The following is a 20367-nucleotide window of genomic DNA, read 5'->3' on the forward strand; positions in this document are numbered from 1 at the left end:
CCCTTTCACATTCTCTGCCACAAATCCTGATAGGGTAAAGGCCTAGTCCACCATAGTTTAATTGCAAGTGCTACCTTGGCATTGTCCTACATGATGTCACCTCCTTTTTTAGTCATTTCTCCTATGGATTCATTAATAGGCATGGCCAATGGCTTTGTAGAGTTATGCTTCTAATCTCTGTTCCTTTTATTTGGGAAGTAAGAAAGAGAATACTTGAAAATTATTTAGTGGAGTGAGAAATTTTTTTTAAAGAAAGGTACTTTAATGCCTCCTAGAAGAAATCACCCTTTGCATTTCATATCCATCCCTTGTATGGAGAGAAATAATTGAAGAGAAGTCGCATATGAAAGTGGAATCAGATATGTGAAGGGAAAAGTATTTTCAAGTGCTTTGATCATGGGAGACATGCCAAATTAAGGGAGACTTTATGAGATGGCTTTTATTTGATTTGTTGTTTAGGGTACAAAAGTTGAGTAGTCAAGCATCGATAAAGTTAGTGCAGCCAAATGGAATATTGAGATGCATTGTTGGAAAGATAAGAATGATTAGAAGAAGAGATTAATTTATTTACAAGAAGAGAAAGTTGTGGTGGAAAACGGCTTCCATGATCCTTAGTGCCTTTTCACAAAATGACATATTAATATATGTAATAATCGAAAGAAGTTAATAAAGTAAAAATTTTTATAATATTAACAAAATATGTATAAATGTGTAATAACAAAAAACAATACATTAAACAATGAGAACTATGTTAGTGTCAAATAATCTAATAATTTCCATTGTCAATGCTATCGTGCCTACATAATTAATTTAAATAATTTTTTAAAGTTAAAAAGATAAATAATGAAATAAGTTGAATTGAAAAATATATAAAAATAAAATATTTTTTGGAGGGTTCCCTCGCTATATGTATTATGGACATTATGAAAGGAGACGAACCAAATATATTTAAAAAATAGAGAAATGTCTGATTAATCATTAAAACTTACTTTTCTTTGTAATTTTTTGTTGTAGGTTAGGTTATATATTGATGGGGAGTCCCTAACTATCATAGATTTTTGTAGATTGATTCGGGTCCTCATGAAGGGGATTTTGTTTTTGTTGCCCTTTTTGTTTTTTGTTTTTTGTTTTTTTCATTCTAGCATCCGTTGTATACAACTTGTGTTCTTTGGTGTGCTTTTGCTCAATGTTGTTTTTTTCTTTTGATAGATTCTTTTGCTCAACGTTGTTAATATAATTTCTTTATTTTACCTATCAAAAAGATAAAAATAAAATATTGAAAGCATAAGAGAGGGATTAGGGTTAGGATTTATTGAGAAAGAAAAGAACCAGAAAAAGAAAAAAATGGTAGACTAAAATGTGAAAGATGGAAAATAAAAGATTGATATGAGTGTGAGAATGTGAAATGCATTTTGGCATTTGCAGTGAGGGACCAGATTCTTCTTTTGTTCTTGTTATTTTTTATTCAATGATTTGATATAAAAAACAAAGAAAAAAAAAAAAGAGGTGGGGGGAGATGTTGAAGGGATATCCTGAAATAAAAATGGATGAACGGAAGGTGAATGGAAAATACAAGGTGGATTTTGAGTTAGAGACTGATTTTTTTGTTATATTGGATGAATAAGGGAAGTTTTATTTATTTTATTATTATTGTTATTTTAATTTGATGTTTGAAATGAGCAGAGTTTATGATCAATTAATTTTTATCATAAAATAAAGTGATAATGTGGCTTAATAAGAGACCTTGAGGATCAGGAGGCTTTTTTCACTTGAGATGAGTCTGGCTATATAATCATATACAACATGTGGTGGTTTGCTAAGTGCTAATATGGTTTGTTCATGTGTTACAAAGACTAATAGGTAGATTAGTTCCAGGCTGTGAAAAAACAAATGAAAACAGCGTTAGGAACTGTTTAGTTGGAAACTATATGTATGTCTGCAGCAACTAAGTGGATCAAGCCCAGGAGGTTCAATTTGGTGGTGCATCATGTGACAACCACTTTTATGTTTGTTGCTCTATGGCTATTTGCCTAGTCTTGAGCCCATCATGGATTGATTCCTCTCATGGGAAGACTTGTGATGTTTTCATGAGCAGAGATGTAGCTACCCATGTATTTGTCTTGTGAGTATGTGATCTTGAAGGGGAGCAGCTCCACATAAGCTCAGTGTACTAAGTGAAGATCAATTGGAAATTATAGATCATCTATTTGTGTATGGTAATTTGTGGGAGATTGATCTTGAATTGTTTCTTGTGGCAAACCAGCTGTTGTTTTTTGATGAGTTGGTATTTTTTTCATCCCTTGAATTTGAGAGGACAAAGAAAACCTAGGTGCATTATATAATATGGTGCACTTAGAAGCACCTGGTTGATATCTGGTTATATTTGATGAGGGTAAAGGACAGATTGGAATCTGTTATAATATTTGAAATATCGATTTTCCTTCCCATTAATATCTTGTGCCCTTCAATTTTCTTTTTGGGTTAATAGAAATTGAATTCTCTTTTCCTATCTTGTGACATAAAGTCATTTTCTGTTTAAATTGAGTTTACTGCATAAATTTGGCACTTATGGAAATTTAGGGAATTTTGGAACCACATCAATATAAATGTTTTTTTTTTTTTTTAATTGACTTTGGATTAAAATTTGATTTTCCAGCCAGTGAAACTATTTCATAAAAGAGGTTTAATTGTATTTCAGATGTTCCCATGATTGTCTTTCAAAACTGACTTACATTGCTTTAAATTTCATTTAAAAATGTCAAAATATGATTGTAGATGAACTCTTTTTGTGTGGTGTAGTTAGGTTTAGTTAGGTTGTTCTTATCTAAGATCTAGGTTTTTGGTCAATAATTTCATTTTGTAATAATGATGCTACTTCCTATGTGTTAGATAGTGTATAATTATTTAGGTTATTTACTTTTCCTTTTCTTTCCTTATTGTATTGTGGGTCCCACTAACATGTATATATATACCCAAGTCAAATGTGTATTCTTTACAGTTTTTCAATAACAATAATTAGGGATTCTCCCTTTTCTCTCTCTCTCTTCACATGGTATCAGAGCCTAGGGAGAAAAAAAACCCTAATTATTTCCGGTTTATCCGTGAATCCATTCTGGGAAATCTTTCAGTGACCGTGTTTCATTCCGGTCACCCTTCCCATCTCCTAAAGCTTCCGATCAACCGTATCGCCGTCAGAAAACCCTCACCGAGGGCAACTTTTCCGGCAACCTTTTCTGACGAAGTCCTTTTCCGACACCGACCATACCATCAGGTGCGCAAGGAGGAGATCTTCAACTTTTCTCAAAGCACCGGAGGAAGAATCCCAGCCACGCGCCGGCCATGCGCGTCTCTTCTCACGCGCCGGCGCGTGAGGGCGCGTGGGGCACTTTCCAACCACGCGCTTCCACTTCCAGCCTCGCCTAACGCAGTTTAGCCACCCTCCATCTGCGCTTGTGTCATCTGAGCCTTAAAAGTGCATTTTTTTGGGTTTTTTGTCTCCGCCGGCCTTCTAAACCGCCTTTTCGACGACCTCCGGTGACTTCCTCTCCACCCCGAGCCCTGCACGTGTCTTAGGAAGTCCGCGATAAGCCGTATTAGGGCTCTCTTCGATCCAAACGTATTTCGTTCACCAGGTAAGTAGATATGACTACTAAAAGTTTCACTAATTCCTCTGTCATATCTGGATCTCCTATGATTACTTCGGAGAAATTGATTGGGAGTGAAAATTATTTGTCCTGATTTGCCTCTGTGGAGCTTTGGTTTATGGGTCAAGGTTATGAGGATCACCTTGTTACGCAAGATGCGGATATCCCTGAGGTTGACAGAATACAATGGAGGAAGATAGATGCACAGTTATGTAGTGTGTTATGGCAATCAGTTGATCCTAAGATTCTGCTTCATCTTCGGGCCTACAAAACATGCTTTAAATTTTGGAATCAGGCGAAAGGGCTATACACGAATGATATCCAACGTCTTTATAAGGTGGCTTCTTCTATTGTCAATGTCAGACAACAAGACATGGATTTATCTACTTATGTTGGCCAGATTGCCTCTCTTAAGGAGGAATTCTTGACCGTGATGCCTCTTACTACTGATGTTGGGGATCAACGAACACAGATTGACAAGTTCTTCATGGTTCTTACGCTTATTGGCCTCCGTCTAGATCTCGAGACCGTCCGCGATCAGATTCTTGGCAGTTCCTCCGTTCCATCCTTGGATGATGTGTTTGCTCGCCTCCTCCGTATCTCCTCCACTCAGACTTTGCCATCGGATAACACTTCAGATTCTTCTGTGTTAGTTTCTCAAACTAGCTCTCGAAGAGGACGCAGTGGTAACCGAGGTAGAGGCCAACGTCCTCATTGCACCTATTGCAATAAGTTTGGCCACACTCGTGATCGGTGTTATCAGTTACATGGGCGGCCTCCCCGCACTGCCCACGTGGCCCAGTCATCTGATCCTCAGTCGCCTCAGCCTCCCAATTCCTCCACATCTCAGTGTATTTCCCTCACTGACAGTGAGTATGATGACTATCTCCGCTATCAGGCCACCAAGTCAGCTTCTGTTGCTTCTGTTGCCCAGACTGGTAATGCTTCTGCTTTGTCTTATCCACACATCTTCTCTTGGACCTTGGATTCTAGATTCTAGCACTTCTGATCACATATTTGGTAATAAGGATCTTTTCTCTTCTATTACTACTACATCTACCTTACCTACTGTTACTTTAGCTAATGGTTCCCAAACTATGGCTAAAGGTTTTGGTTTCGCTCATCCTCTCCCTTCCTTACCTCTCCATTCTGTCCTTTATGCCCCTGAGTGTCCTTTTAATCTTATTTCCATCAGCAAAATAATTCGCACTCTTAAATGTTCTATCACTTTCTCTGATAAATTTGTGACCTTGCAGGACCGGAGTACGGGGAAGACGATTGGCATAGGACGTGAGTCTCAAGGCCTCCATCATCTCACCGCGCCTTCAACTCCTGCAGTTTGCATTTCCACTGATGCTCTCCTTCTCATCCACAGTCGCCTGGGCCACCCTGTCTATCCAAGTTCCATAAAATGGTCCCTAGTTTTTCATCTTTGTCGTCGCTTGCGTGTGAGTCCTGTCAGCTTGGAAAACATACTCGTGTCTTGTTCCCAAAGTGTTTGAATAATCGGGCAAAGTCTTCTTTTGAACTTGTCCACAATGATGTTTGGGGTCCTTGTCGGACCGCGTCTACTTTAGGATTTCAGTATTTTGTCACTTTCATTGATGACTATTCTCGATGTACTTGGTTATTTTTAATGAAAAATTGAGCTGAGTTATTCTCTATTTTTCATAAATTTTATGTTGAAATCCAAACCCAGTTCAATATTTCTATTCGTGTGTTGTGCAGTGACAATGCCAGGGAATATTTTTTCTACACCATTTACTTCATTTATGTCCCAACATGGGATCATTCATCAGTTTTCTTGTGCTCATACTCCTCAACAAAATGGGGTAGTTGAACGTAAGAATCGACATCTTGTTGAGACAACTCGTATTCTCCTTCTCCATAGTCATGTTCCTTTTCGTTTTTGGGGGGGACACTGTTTTTACAGCATGTTATTTGATTAATCGTATGCCATCATCTGTATTACACGATCAGATTCCTCATTCCCTTTTTTTCCCTGACCAACCACTTTATTTCCTTCCTCCTCGTGTTTTTGGTTGTACTTGCTTTGTTCATATTCTCACTCCCGAACAGGACAAACTTTCTGCCAGAGCCACAAAATGCATCTTCTTGGGATATTCCAGACTTCAAAAGGGTTATCATTGTTATTCCTCTGAGACTCATCGCTACTTTCTCTCCGCTGATGTCACTTTCTTTGAGGACTCACCATTCTTCTCCATCTCTGAGTCTCTTCATGTTTCTGAAGTCTTACCCCTTCCCATTATCTCCTTACCTGATGCAGTGCCTTCTCGCCCACTTCAAGTTTATCATTGCCGTCATCGTGTCGCTATTCCTCTTTCTTTAGCCGAGGTACCTGCTGACTCACTTCCTATCCCTTCGGCTTCTCCTGTCTCAACTCTGTCTCCTTCTGCTGACTTACCCATTGCTCTTTGGAAAGGTAATCGATCTACTCGTAATCCTCATCCCATTTACAATTTTTTGAGTTACCATCGATTATCTTCACCCTATTCTGCATTTGTTTCTGCTATATCTTTTGTTTCTCTTCTCAAGAGCACCCCTGAGGCTCTTTCCCATCCAGGCTGGCGACAGGCAATGGTAGATGAAATGGCTGCTTTACACTCCAATGGCACTTGGGATCTTGTTGTTTTACCCTCTGGTAAATCTACAGTTGGTTGTCGTTGGGTCTACACAGTTAAGGTTAGCCCTGATGGTCAGGTTGATCGCCTTAAGGCCCGCTTGGTTGCTAAAGGCTATATTCAGGTTTATGGTTCTGATTATGGTGACACTTTCTCTCCTGTTGCCAAGATAGCTTCTGTTCGTCTATTGCTCTCCATGGTTGCTATGCGTTCTTGGTCTCTTTATCAGTTAGATATTAAAAATGCTTTCCTTCATGGGGATCTTGCTGAGGAAGTTTATATAGAGAAACCACTTGGTTTTGTTGCTCAGGGGGAGTCTGGTTTAGTGTGCAGGTTACGCCGTTCTCTATATGGCTTGAAACAATCTCCTCGAGCATGGTTTAGTCGTTTTAGTTCTGTCGTTCAGGAGTTTGGCATGTTCTGCAGTACAACAGACCATTCCGTTTTCTATCATCATAACTTTTCGGGGCAATGTATTTATCTGGTAGTTTATGTGGACGACATCGTCATTGCAGGCAGTGATCAGAATGGTATTCAGAAACTAAAGCAACACCTTTTCACCCACTTTCAGACTAAAGACTTGGGGAAATTCAAGTATTTCTTAGGGATTGAGATAGCTTAATCCAGTTCCGGTGTGGTTCTTTCCCAAAGGAAGTATGCTTTAGACATCTTGGAAGAAACCGGTATGTTAGACTGTAAACCGGTAGACAGTCCTATGGATCCAAATGTCAAACTTATACCAGGACAGGGGGAGCCTTTAGGAGATCCTGGGAGATATCGGCGACTTGTAGGTAAACTGAACTACCTCACCATTACTCGTCCAGACATTTCTTTTCCTGTAAGTGTGGTTAGTCAATTCCTACAGTCACCATGTGATAGCCATTGGGATGCTGTAATCCGCATTCTTCGATATATCAAAAGCACACCAGGCCAAGGTGTGTTGTACGAGAACAAAGGTCATACCCAAGTTGTTGGTTACACAGATGCAGATTGGGCTGGCTCACCCACAGATAGACGTTCCACTTCCGGGTATTGTGTTTTTATTGGAGGTAACCTAATATCTTGGAAGAATAAGAAACAAGATGTAGTGGCCAGATCTAGTGCTGAAGCCAAGTATCGAGCTATGGCTCTGGCAACATGTGAACTCATATGGCTGAAACATCTTCTTCGGGAGTTGAGATTTGGAAAGGATGAACAGATGAAGCTCATCTGTGACAACCAAGCCGCTTTGCATATTGCATCAAATCCAGTCTTCCATGAAAGGACCAAACACATTGAAGTTGACTGTCACTTCATTAGAGATAAGATCGCATCAGGATGTGTGGCGACTAGTTTTGTCAATTCAAATGATCAACTAACAGATATTTTTACTAAATCTCTCAGAGGTCCTAGAATTAAATACATTTGTAACAAGGTTGGTGCTTATAACATATATGCTCCAGCTTGAGGGAGAGTGTTAGATAGTGTATAGTTATTTAGGTTATTTACTTTTCCTTTTCCTTTTCTTTCCTTATTGTATTGTGGGTCCCACTAACATGTATATATATACCCAAGTCCAATGTGTATTCTTTACAGTTTTTCAATAACAATAATTAGGGATTCTCCCTTTTCTCTCTCTCTCTTCACACTATGTTCTTCGGATAGAGTAAGAGTAAGTAACATTGTCTTTAAGCATGATCTAATGTTTCTTTTAAGATATTCTAGAGAGAGAAAAGTTTACCTAAAATTAACCTTTGATGTGTGTTATTCTCTAATATTTATTTCAGTTTTCTTATTGCTGAAAGCAAAGACAATTTTATTATACTAGTTCTTCCATGTTCTTTCCCTTATACAAACCAAGATCACTTATTTTGATTCTTCAAAATTTAATGGAATCCTGTGATCCTACTACTTCTGTTCCAGGAAATTCATGGGGCTACCTCGTTCTTCTTTATGTTTATGTCCAAGTCTCTCGGATTGTAGTTGTTGGAGTCTCATATCCCTTTCTGTGGTATTTTGGCTATGGCCTGGATTGGAAGGAAGCTATTATCCTCATATGGTCAGGTTTGCGAGGAGCTGTGGCATTGTCACTTTCACTGTCAGTTAAGGCAAGTTTTAATGGATTGGATTATCTATATTTTATAGTTTAGAAATTATGCTAATTAGGTTTCTCAATGTTCTATTCTGAATTTTTTAAATTTCTCAAATTGTGATTTACCTAATTCTTTTTCTCAAATTCTGGGAGACACTTTTTATTTAATAGAAATGAATTGAGGTTTGTGTCTGATCATAATTAATGGAATTTGCCTTTCTACTGGATTTTTGAAATAAAAACAGAGTTCTAATAATTATACTGCAATAATATTAGCATGTTTTTCTGTCTTCTTTCTTGGGAAGGGGTAGTAAATTTTTGTTCTTAAACATAGATGTTCTCTTTTGTATGCTAACCAGTAGTATTTAGTATTATGATATACTAAGCATTTTTTACAAAAATCAAAGATGGGAATCTCATTAAGATTTTAACAACATCTACACAAAAAGTTACAACTTTACACTGTCATTTTTTAGCTTGTAATTTTATTAAAGAAAACAATGGAAAGGGTGTAAGGCATCCCCTTGCACCACAGGAACCTACTTTTTTCTTTTGTGGATAAGATTTTGTTGCTTCCAATTGAAATTTAAGAACTTGAGAAGCTACTAGAAATGCAATGTGGGACTAGCTAAGAGTGATTGCTTTCAACAAAGATTGAAATGTTTTTTAAGATACTTCAACTTTTAGATTAATACACATCAATTATGATTAGACACAAAATTCAATTCATTACTTCAACTTTTAGCTTAATATAGACATTAACTATGATTAGACACAAAACTCAATTCATTCTATAAAATAAAAAGGTGCAGAAGGACAAGACATCCTTCCATAGTATATAGAATTTGATAAAAGCATTACACGCTACTCAAGGAAGGAAAAGAAAAAATCCTAATAACAAATCAAAGATATGGTAATTATTATTCATGGGGGGTTTTGGGGAGGGGGTAAAAAATTGCCTGCAAAAGACACCAAAAGTTTTACTCCTTCAGGTAAAAAAATTGTCATTTGGTTGGTTAAGTGATGAACGTGACAAAGAGAACGCCCCAACTCTATAGTGGTATCCAAAACTTGCCACATACACTCGTCAAACCTCTACGAGTCTAGTCTTTTCTTAGTTTTCCACTAGAAGATTAGAAGGGCCTTAAGCTAGATAGTGGCTTGATCTGCACTCCATATGTTCCAACAGAGGACTAGGCGGCAAACATTCTAACCAAAGGAATGGCTAGTTACTCTTTTTGGAAAACCACAAACAAGCAAGGGGGAGCGTTGACTGATTGTGATTGATTGATAGCTTGTTGACTGATGGTGATTTATTGAAATTTACAGCTTATACAAGCTGTAAATTAGGGCTGTAAATCAGTGATAAAATTAGGGCTATAAATTATGGATTTCTTCCTTGTTGGTGTCTACACCTGTTTAAATTCCCCCATCTTCAGATATGTTGATCAAACAGATAATGAATTTATGCACAGAATTCTATCAACACCTGTATTGTTGTCCAATTAGTTCTGCATCTTGCGAAGAACAATAAGTCTCAAAGGTGACATGTCGTACACATACATATAAAAAATAGTCAATTGTTTGTCTAATTAAATAGTGGATCCATAGCTATTGGTTTTCAATACAAGAAATTTGTTGTCTGATCATTGTAATGCATTTCTGGTGCCTAACTGCAATTGCTTCTAATCATCTACCTTCTTCTTTTCCAGCGTGCTAGTGACAGTTCATCATATCTCAGTTCAGAAACAGGAACACTGGTATGCTGTCAGACAATGCATCTTGAATACATGTTTATCCCAATAGTTTTAATAATGAGGCTGAATTAATATTGATATTTGTCAATATATTGAATTAAAATTTTCCGCTTTTACAGTTTGTTTTCTTCACTGGTGGAATTGTATTCCTGACACTTATTGTGAATGGCTCAACCACACAATTTATTTTACATCTTCTCAACATGGATAAGCTATCAGAAGTAAAGGTGAGGCTTCTTCTGATTTCCAGCACAAGCTGCAAGCACTTGACTTTGATTTAACCTTTTGAGGTTACTTCTCTCTCTGACATCAGGGCAACTGGTTCAATATTAAATGTTTTCAAAACATTGCATATTATCTAGAAAATCTCTCCTATGAGAATTTTGAGACTAATAAAAAGTATAAGATGTTATATTTAAATAAATAATAAACCTTTATTTGGTGAAACAAAGAACCAGTCCCATGGGGACAGTAGCCCCAGTAGGATGCAGTTATCTGTGTTTATCGGCCTAGTTGATGTACTTCTTGGAAATTTAACATGAAAATATCTCGTGTGCATACAAGTTTTAATCTTAAGTTTCAGTTTATAACTTTGATTTCTCTGGAAAGGAATAATGTTGTTTAATGTTTCCACTACACACTTCAGTCTTTAGATGTGTTTCTTTTTTTCTTCTGTGTTTGTATTTCATGACAGAGGCGCATATTGGACTATACAAAATATGAAATGTTGAACAAAGCATTGGAGGCCTTTGGTGATCTTGGAGATGATGAGGAACTAGGACCTGCTGACTGGCCCACAGTCAAAAGATATATTGCAAGCTTAAATGATGTAGAAGGGGGGCTTGTACACCCTCATACTGGATATGAAAGTGATAATAATCTGTACCCTACAAATTTGAAAGATATACGCATACGCCTTTTGAATGGTAAGTATATTTTTGCAGTTTCTTCTAGTCTTGGTATTCTATTTCTGATGATTGTTGCATCGGTCCTCTTTCCATTTCAAGTTACTTTGGCCAAAGCAATGATGCAGCATTAAGAAGCTCCCCTAGCTTCTTTAATTTTTCCTTTTTTTTTTTTTGTTTCTATTTATCAGGATACTCTCCAGGTTAAGTTTTTCCTATTTAAGGTGGGAAATTCAAAATTGAGGGCTTTGTCTCTTTTTTACTTTCATTGTTATTTCCATATGGCCTATAATGTTATGCTAACATTATGCTGTTTCTTACGTTTCCTTTTGTGCTTGCATGATTCTTGAAGTTTTTGCATGAGGAGTTCATTTAATATTTCATAAGTACAAATTCTTGAAGCTTTTCAATCATTTTTTTTCTTTGATTATTTGAAGCAGAAGCATGTCCCAATCTGTGCAATAGGGCATGAATAAAAGATAGGCCATTTTATTGCATGTGGTATGGACACTAGATGCAGACCATAAAGCAAATATGTCCTTTCATAGACATAGTGGAGGTTTAAAGCATTAGGAAGAATCACATATGATCAAGTGATGAATAAGGCAAGATGGTTGGTGCAAACATCAAATAGTTTCAATGCATAGGCATCTCACACCAACTGCATTTACTACTAATATAGTTTGCATATATTTAAATTTTCAAGGAAATCTAGGAACAATTATGCAAAGCAACATTGGAGATGGATCAAAAATGCAAAAAATTTTAGTGATCAACACTAGAAATAGTAGATTGGAGATTGGACAAAGTTGATGGGAGTTGGAAAGTTGGAAAGGGGCACACCTCATATGGTAAGAATGGAGGTACTTTTTAGTCTTTAGGTTCATGGTAAGCTTCTTCTAAGGACTCAAGTGGATGTTGTTGGGAATCCCTGGATCTCTCCATTCCCAATCCTAGATCGCTTAGGACTCTCTAGATCTAATCACAGAGGAAAAACATGACAATAAAACCATAAATAATATAGATATAGAGAGAATAGAGATCATACCTATGATTTGGATGTTTCCCATATCTTCCAATCCGATGAAGTCATGTAGAGTGAATCGCAAGCCTTGGCAACCAAGCAACCTTCCGTCCAATCACTCTCTCTCATGTATCTAGGCACTAGGGAAGGGTGGTCTTCGGTAGGGTTTCTCTTTGGAGTTTGAAAGACAAGAATGCAAAAAGTGAAGTCCTTGTGGGCTTAAGTGACTTAAGCCTAGTTTGAGCTCAAGTTACTTAATCTAGCTCACTTGGGTCCTAATTAATTAATTAATCCTATTGGATTCCAATTAATTAATTAGCCTAGTTCAGAAAGCTAATGTCATGATTCACCATAGTTCCATTCCAATGTGTAAACGATACACAATAGTGCACTCACCATAGGAAACTCATCCTAATGACCAAGACCAATCATCCCTCCAATTAGGAAGTAGTGCACTATAGCCTCAAATAGATTGCCCAAGTCTATTAACCAACTGTGAACAAATCATCTACTTGCGAAGAACTCATGACTTAGATCTTTCGTGTAACTTTTAATTCACTTAAGTCATATACAATGCAAGAGATGTCAAACTTGAATGCTTAACATATATAATGCATAAATGAGATAAAAAAAGGAGAACTAGAATCATAATATAAATATTAATGAATTCCATTTATCCTTATATCATATCATACTTTTAAAGGCTCCATCCCAACTAATGCAAACTAACCCCACGCTTAATTTCACTTCTCAAACCATTTACAAACCTATTAACAATGACTCAATAGTCCTTGTGAATGCCACAACATAACATTGGTTCCTTAAATTGGCCATATACTTAGTAATAGAGGAAGTAGCTTGTCTGAGGTTTAATAATTGATCTAACAAGTGATTTCTATGATTGGCTACTAAATACTTTTTTGTTAGTCTTAACTTCATCTCTTCCCACAATATAATAGGGTCTTGACTTAGATAGTTGATGTCATGCAAGACTGATTGCCAATAACACTTAGTAGATCCTATGAATTTTATCTTAGCACAACAAACTCGTTGAGTGTCAATCATGCTATACCAATCAAAGTAATCTTCTAATTGGCTAACTAATTCAAAAACACATCTAGCTCTAACTTACCATCAAACTATAACACCTTTATGTTGAATCTCATAGTGTTTTCATCTACCTCCTTGTGGATATACCTCGATTAGTCATAATGGTTTAGTGGAGATAAAGGTTTTTTTTTGTCAACAATGGTATCTATCCTAGGGTGATGCCTAAAGGTATTCCTAACACCCTCATTTACAAATTGTGGCATAGATTCTCCTATCACCGAGAATAGACATTAGGGGACTAAAAGCTTCATCCTCATCTACATCATCATCCTCGTTTCTATGTTTGCTTTTGGGTGACTTTCCCTAAGGTGTAGGTAGCAAACTCACTTGAGAATCTCTTAGTCCTTTATGATTTAGGGATTGACTAGAGTTTTGTCCTATAGTAGACTCATCTATTGTTTCTCCCTTGTGGAACTTTCCAGTATCTTTCAATAAATGATCCAAGTCTACAAGAAGTTTGATGACTCTATCTTTTACTTCTTTCATATGGACTTGTATGACTGTCACAATGGTTGTGAGGTGTTGTGCATCCCCTTGAAGAGTCAAATGAGATTGTTCTAATTTTATGACCTTCATGTTTGGTGAAAACAAAGATTAGGCAAAAAAAGGAAACCAAGAAAAATGACGAAAAAAGGGATAATGTAGAGACAAACTTGAATTATTTTAATTAATATCAAATCACTTCTAGATTGGATGAATGAAATGAATAATGACTCAAACGACGGACCATACAATGACTCAAAAGAAAGTTAAAAAGTACAAAACAAGTAAGAAATAAGCTAAGGTAAAAAAAAAAAAAAAAAGGTGAAATAAATGGTTCACGTTTTTTTAGTAAGGTAATAGCAAAAAGAAATAAGAAAATGAAGGCAAGAATACTTACACATTACTTGTTAAATCAAAGAACTAAACTAATAGCATATATTTCCAAGTAGTAAAAAAAAAAAAAAAAAATACCTCATGAGACTTGATGGAGGAATTGAGCCCTTAGATTGATAAGAAGATTCCAATGATACAAAACACATCTAAAAATCAACCTTGGCTGTAGTTTAGCGCCTGTAGTTTAGTAGTGAACATTCCATATTGCAAAACACATCCAAAAATCAAGCTTGGCTATGTTTTAGTGCTTGTAGTTTAGCAGTGAGAATTGCACATTGCAAAACACGTCTAGAAATTGACCTTCCTCTGATATTTATTGATGTAGGACAGTAGAGGAAAAACAATATAGAGGAATAAAATAGAAGTAGGAGAGAGAAATTATAAAGGATCTTGGTCCTTTGATATATTTTCTAAGCATGGAGGCGGCACATTCTAGCAAAGGTATTGCAATCTTATATAGAAAGTACACATTTGATTTGTTAAAAGAAATGGGCATACTAGGATTAAAATCTCGTGATGTTCCCATTGATGCCAATCACAAAATTAGACTATCTGAGAAAGGTAAAGCAATTGATAGAGAACGTTACCAAAGGTTATTTGGTAAGTTAATCTATTTGTCACACGGTAGGCCAAATACAGCTTTTTGAGTTGGTGTTGTGAGCCAATATATGCAATTATCTAGTGAAAACACATGGAAGTAGTATACAAGATCCTAAAGTACTTAAAGAGGACACTGAGGAGGGGGTTTTTATTCAAAAGAAGTGAACAATTACTACTAAAAGCCTTCACGAACACTAACTGTGCAGTTTCTATCATGGCAGGAGATCAACTTCAAGTTTTTGCACATTTGTTAAGGGAAACCTTGTAACTTGGAGAAGTAAGAAGCAAGTGATCTTTGCTATAATAGTGCAGAAGAAGCTGAGTTTAGAGTTGTGGCACATGGGATGTGTGAACTTCATTGGCTAAAAATTTCTTAGAAAAGTTGAAGTCATGGATAGAGGCTGCTATGAGATTGTATTGTGTCAACATGGCAGTAATAAAAATAGCTCAGAATCCAGTACAACACTACTAGACAAAACATGTTGAGATTGATCAACACTTCATAAAGGAAAAGCTAGAAAATAGACTAAATTACATGCCTTTTGACACAAAATATGGGATGAAAAATAATAAGTTCTCTCTCTCTTAAATTGACTATACACACGGTTTATATAGGAGACTACAAGAGAAGAAATAGGAAACAAGAGACATAATAGGAAACTAACTTATTTCTAAATCATAAAACTATCTATTTACAGAAATAGGAAACTAATAAACCTATTTATTTACAGAAATAGGAAACTAACATAATAGGAAAAAAAAAATTCTCCTATTCTATTTATAACTCAACACTCCCCCTCAAGCTGAGGAATAGATGTCTTCCATTCCCAGCTTGAATACAAGATCGTGAAACATTGAACTGTTCGGCTAATTGATTTTCTGATGGAACATAGGATATACACACTACTCCTTCCTCCAATTTTTCTTTGATGAAATGTTTATCAATCTCAATATGTTTTGTTCTATCGTGTTGTATAGGGTTATGAACAATATTGATAGCTGACTTGTTGTCACAATAAAGCTTCATAGGACCATCCCACTTGATTCTCAAATCATCTAGAATAATCTTCAGCCAAAGTAGTTCACACAACCCTTGAGCAATGCCCCTAAACTCTGATTCTGCAGACGACCTTGTTACCACATTCTGCTTTTTACTTCTCCATGTTACCAGATTTCCTCCAAGAAAAGTACAATACCCTGTGGTTGATCTTCGATCCACTAGGGAACCTGCATAGTTAGCATCGGTGTATGCTTCTAGAGCAAGAGTATTGTTCTTCTTGAACAAAATTCCTTTCCCGGGGTTGCCTTTCAAGTAATGTAGCACCCTATAAGCAGCTTGAAGATGAGGTTCTCTTGGATCATGCATGAATTGACTAATCACGCTCACCGAGTAGGCGATGTCTGGCCGAGTGTGAGCAAGGTATATGAGTCTACCAACCAGCCTCTGGTACATTCTTTTATCCACCATTGGTTCCTCTTTAGCTTCTCCCAACTTGTGATTTGGATCCATTGGGGTAGAAACTGGTTTACACCCAATCTTCCCTATTTCTGCCAATAAATCTGTCACATACTTTTGTTGAGAGATGAAGATCCCTTGTGTGGAATATGCCACCTCAATACCGAGGAAGTACTTCAGTTTCCTTAGTTCCTTTATCTCAAGCTCTGTTGCTAATCTCTACTTCACTTCATGCTTTTCTCTCTCATCATTTCCAATCACTATGATGTCGTCAACATAGACTAGAAGAGCAGTTACTCCCCTTGTAGCCGAGTGCTTAATGAAGAGAGTGTGGTCACCTTGGCTTTGTTTGTACCCAGACTCTTTCATGACTTTTGCGCCCTAGGAGATTGTTTTAGCCCATACAAGGCCTTTTTCAGCTTGCACACCTTGTTACCTGTGTTTTCCTCAAATCCTAGTGGGATGTTCATGTAAATCTCTTCATCTAAATCACCATGAAGAAATGCATTCTTAACATCATACTATAGGAGTTGCCAATTGTAGTGGGCAGCCAGTGACAACAGGATTCTTACAGTATTCATTTTTGCAACTGGAGCAAAAGTCTCCTGATAATCAACTCCATAAGTTTGAGTGTACCCTTTGGCTACCAATCTTACTTTATGTCTCTCTAGAGATCCATGAGCCTTATATTTCAGTGTGAAAATCCACTTGCAATCAACAATGTTTTTCTCTTTCCATCGTTCAACAATCTCCCATGTTTTATTCTTTTCTAATGCATTCATCTCCTCTCTCATAGCATCCTTTCATTTCTTTTTTGTCAATGCCTTAGAAACAGTGTTAGGAATGATAGTGGTGTTTAGACTCACAATAAAATTCTTGTGGGTTGGTGATAGGTGCTTAAGAGACACATAGTGTGATAGTGGATAAAGTGGTCGGTTAGTGCATTCTCTGGTGCCTTTTCTGACAGCAATGGGAAGGTCTAGGTCTAGGTTGTCTGTTGAGTCAGTGGAAGTTTCACCAGGTTGTGTATGTAAAAGTGGGTTTGATCTTACCGTGATTTCATTCCCAAGGTCTGAGTTGGATTCTTGGACCTGCTTTTGTTCTGGAATGACCTTTTCCCTTGAATACACCTTAGGAAACTGTGGAAAATTGTGAGTGACACTGGCTGGAACAGAGGATGACACAGGTTCTTCATCACCATGGGTTGAGACATGAGGAAGATCAAGAGGTTCAAAGGACTTATAAGGACTATCTTCCATCATTGAATTCTCCCCCTGAAGAGAGGACTTGTGGAAAAAAGGTTTATTTTCTGTGAAGGTGACATCTGCAGAGATGTAAAATTTTCTAACTGAGGGATTGTAACACTTGTATCCTTTTTGAGTGGATGAGTAACCAAGGAAGACACATTTTATGGCTCGGGGGTCTAGCTTGTCTCTATGTTGGCTGTAACAAATGCAGTGCACCCAAATACCCTAGGAGTGAGCCCATTTGAGGTTCTGAAGTGTGGATAGAAACTCTTAAGTATCTCGACGGGGCTTTTGTTGTCTAATACTCGTGAGGGAATTCTATTTATCATGTATGTGGCAGTAAAGTCTCTCTCTGATCGCTCCAAAAAGCAGAATGGTAGTAAGAACAGCTTCCCCTCAATAGGACTTAGAAACATTCCCTTGAAAGAGTAAGGCTCGGGTTGTGTTGAGTAAATGCCCATTTTTCCTCTCGGCTACCCCATTTTGTTGGAGTGTGTTAACACATGATGAGTCATGGAGAATGCCATGTGATTGAAAATAGGGTGACAAAATCTGGTTAAAGTAATCTCTAACATTGTCTGTCCTAAAGCTTTTTATTTTAACCCCAAATTGGTTTTGAACCATTGAGTGGAAATTAGGTATAACAATGCTAACATCAAATTTTTGTTTAAGAAGAAAGATCCATGTAACCCGAGTGCAGTCATCAATTAAGGATACAAACCAACGAGCCCTAGAAACATTAGGTACAGTCGAAGGACCCCATATGTCACTATGAATCAAATGAAAAGGATGAGAACTTCTTTTATTGCTAATAGGAAAAAATACACGAGTATGTTTTGCCAATTCACAAGTTTCGCAATGAAACTCAGAAATATCTAATCCTTGGAACAAATGAGGAAACATGACCTTTAAAACCTTAAAAGATGGATGACCTAAACGTAGGTGATACAACCAAATGGTATCTTTATTTGAGGAACTGAGAAGAGACAACGACAAATTATTACTAGTTTTCTGAGATGATTCAAGGTGGTAAAGACCGCTCATTTTCTTAGCAAGTCTAATCCTCCTCCCCGAGCCTTGTTCTTGAAGAACACAATAAGAAGGGAAAAAAATAGCATAACATTTAAGATCATGGGTAAGCTTTTGAATGGAAACAAGGTTGACTGACAATTTTGGTACATGGAGGACATTTTTAAGAATAAGGGTAGGTGTGATGTATATGTTTCCGAACCTGCAACGGTAACTAAAGAGCCATTGGTCACTACAATTTTCTTGTTACTTGGGCTTGGGGTATAGGTATTGAAAAGTTGAGATTTGGAGGTCATATGGTCTATGGCATCGGAGTCTATTATCCAAGAGTCATCATAAACTCTATGTGAGACATTTATGCAAAAAGAGAATGAAGGTGTACCTGAATTTTCCAACATCTTCCAAGAAAAAAACCTGATCTCTTGGAATTAAGGCAGATCGCGAAACAAAAAAATCAACAGCAATGAAAGCTGGTAAAAGAACACGTGAAAAAAAAATCCAGCTATGAAGGCCAGAAAAATGGCGATGAAGGCCAGAATGATGCCTAGGTCTTAAAAACCTATAGCTCTGATACCATGACACAAAATATGGGATGAAAAATAATAAGTTCTCTCTCTCTTAGATTGACTATACACACTGTTTATGTAGGAGATTACAAAAGAAGAAATAGGAAACTAACTTATTTCTAAATCATAAAACTATTTATTTACAGAAATAAGAAACTAATAAACCTATCTATTTATAAAAATAGGAAACTAACATAATAGGAAAAAAAAAATTCTCTTATTCTATTTATAGCTCAACACCTTTAATTCTAACAGAGGAACAACTGACTGACATGTTCACCAAAGAACTGCCTAAACCAAAATTTAAGTCTTTAACACACATGTTGGGTTTGATTGATATCTTAGAACCAACTTGATAGGAAGTGTAAAAATGTTTGATTGTTTTAGGAGTTATTTTCTAGGAGAAATAGTTGCAATACGTTTGGTTGGTAAGGGTACAAATCAAGGATAATTATCTCCTATATTCAAATTAGGATAACTATAATAACAAATCTTAGTCTTATATGTAGTTATATATATATATAACTGTGGAAGTCTATACGATTTGGAAAAAGAGGAATAGACTAGCTTTTCAGAGGGGTGGGGGGTGTTAGCAATTCAGAAGTTAAAAACTTCTTTTGTGTGTAATTTATGGGGTTGGGCTAAATTGTATATTGGAGAGGAGTCGCTCTCCCTTAAAGGCTTCTTGGAGTGGTTAGCCTCCATTTAGGGGTGGGTGATTTTTGTTCTTTTTTGGTTGGAAGGCCTTAGTCGCCTCGTATACTCCTTGTATGCTTTGCGGCTCTTTTGCCTTCTATTAATATATTCTGCGTTTACTTATCAAAAATATATATATATATATAATCATTTTAAAAAGTTTTATATAAGTGTGATAAATGGTAATATTCGAAAAAAAATTTCAATATTCTTAAATTTTTTAAGCAAAAATGACAATTATATGATATTGATTAATAATAATCAAATAACAATGAAAATAAATAATATTAATAATTTGATACAGATTCTAGGTATAAAAAAATGCATATTAACAACCTTGATGTAGTTTCTGTTAAGTACAAAAAATGTTGATTTTTTTTTGTCTTCATCACTTTTAGTTATAAATAACAATAATTACATAGTTTTTAACTATGTCTAATTTTGTTGGAATATTTGGATTAATTCATTCCAAGCCCAAGATCGTGATATATATATACTCTGTATTAGTTATAAGTTAAGTTTTTCCCAATCTATTAGAACCCAACGTTGAGGTTGTCCCAATATGGGTCTTAATAGTTTCGCAAAATAGAAAGAAAACAACATTCTTATCCCATGTCCACATCCAAAATGGCTTGTCATGCAAGTTGAATTGTTAATCACAATTTTTATGTTTCAATTAGGGTTAGAGTAGTGAAAATTGTGGTTCTAACTACCCAACTAGAGTTCATAGTAACCTATATATAG

The 20367-nt window shown here is 36.4% G+C and overlaps 1 protein-coding gene across 2 annotated transcripts in view; it reads left to right on the forward strand.

The window, feature by feature from the left end:
• The window catches only part of LOC117916165 (sodium/hydrogen exchanger 8), a 70937-nt gene that overhangs the window by 20345 nt on the left and 30225 nt on the right, over positions 1 to 20367 (forward strand). For both annotated transcript variants that reach the window (XM_034832063.1, XM_034832070.1), the window contains 4 exons: positions 8189 to 8373; positions 10070 to 10117; positions 10234 to 10341; positions 10809 to 11040. In XM_034832063.1, the coding sequence (XP_034687954.1) occupies positions 8189 to 8373; positions 10070 to 10117; positions 10234 to 10341; positions 10809 to 11040 (573 nt within the window). The remainder of the gene's footprint in view (positions 1 to 8188; positions 8374 to 10069; positions 10118 to 10233; positions 10342 to 10808; positions 11041 to 20367) is intronic.

This window comes from Vitis riparia, chromosome 1 (assembly GCF_004353265.1).
Source record: "Vitis riparia cultivar Riparia Gloire de Montpellier isolate 1030 chromosome 1, EGFV_Vit.rip_1.0, whole genome shotgun sequence".
Lineage (NCBI taxonomy): Eukaryota > Viridiplantae > Streptophyta > Magnoliopsida > Vitales > Vitaceae > Vitis > Vitis riparia.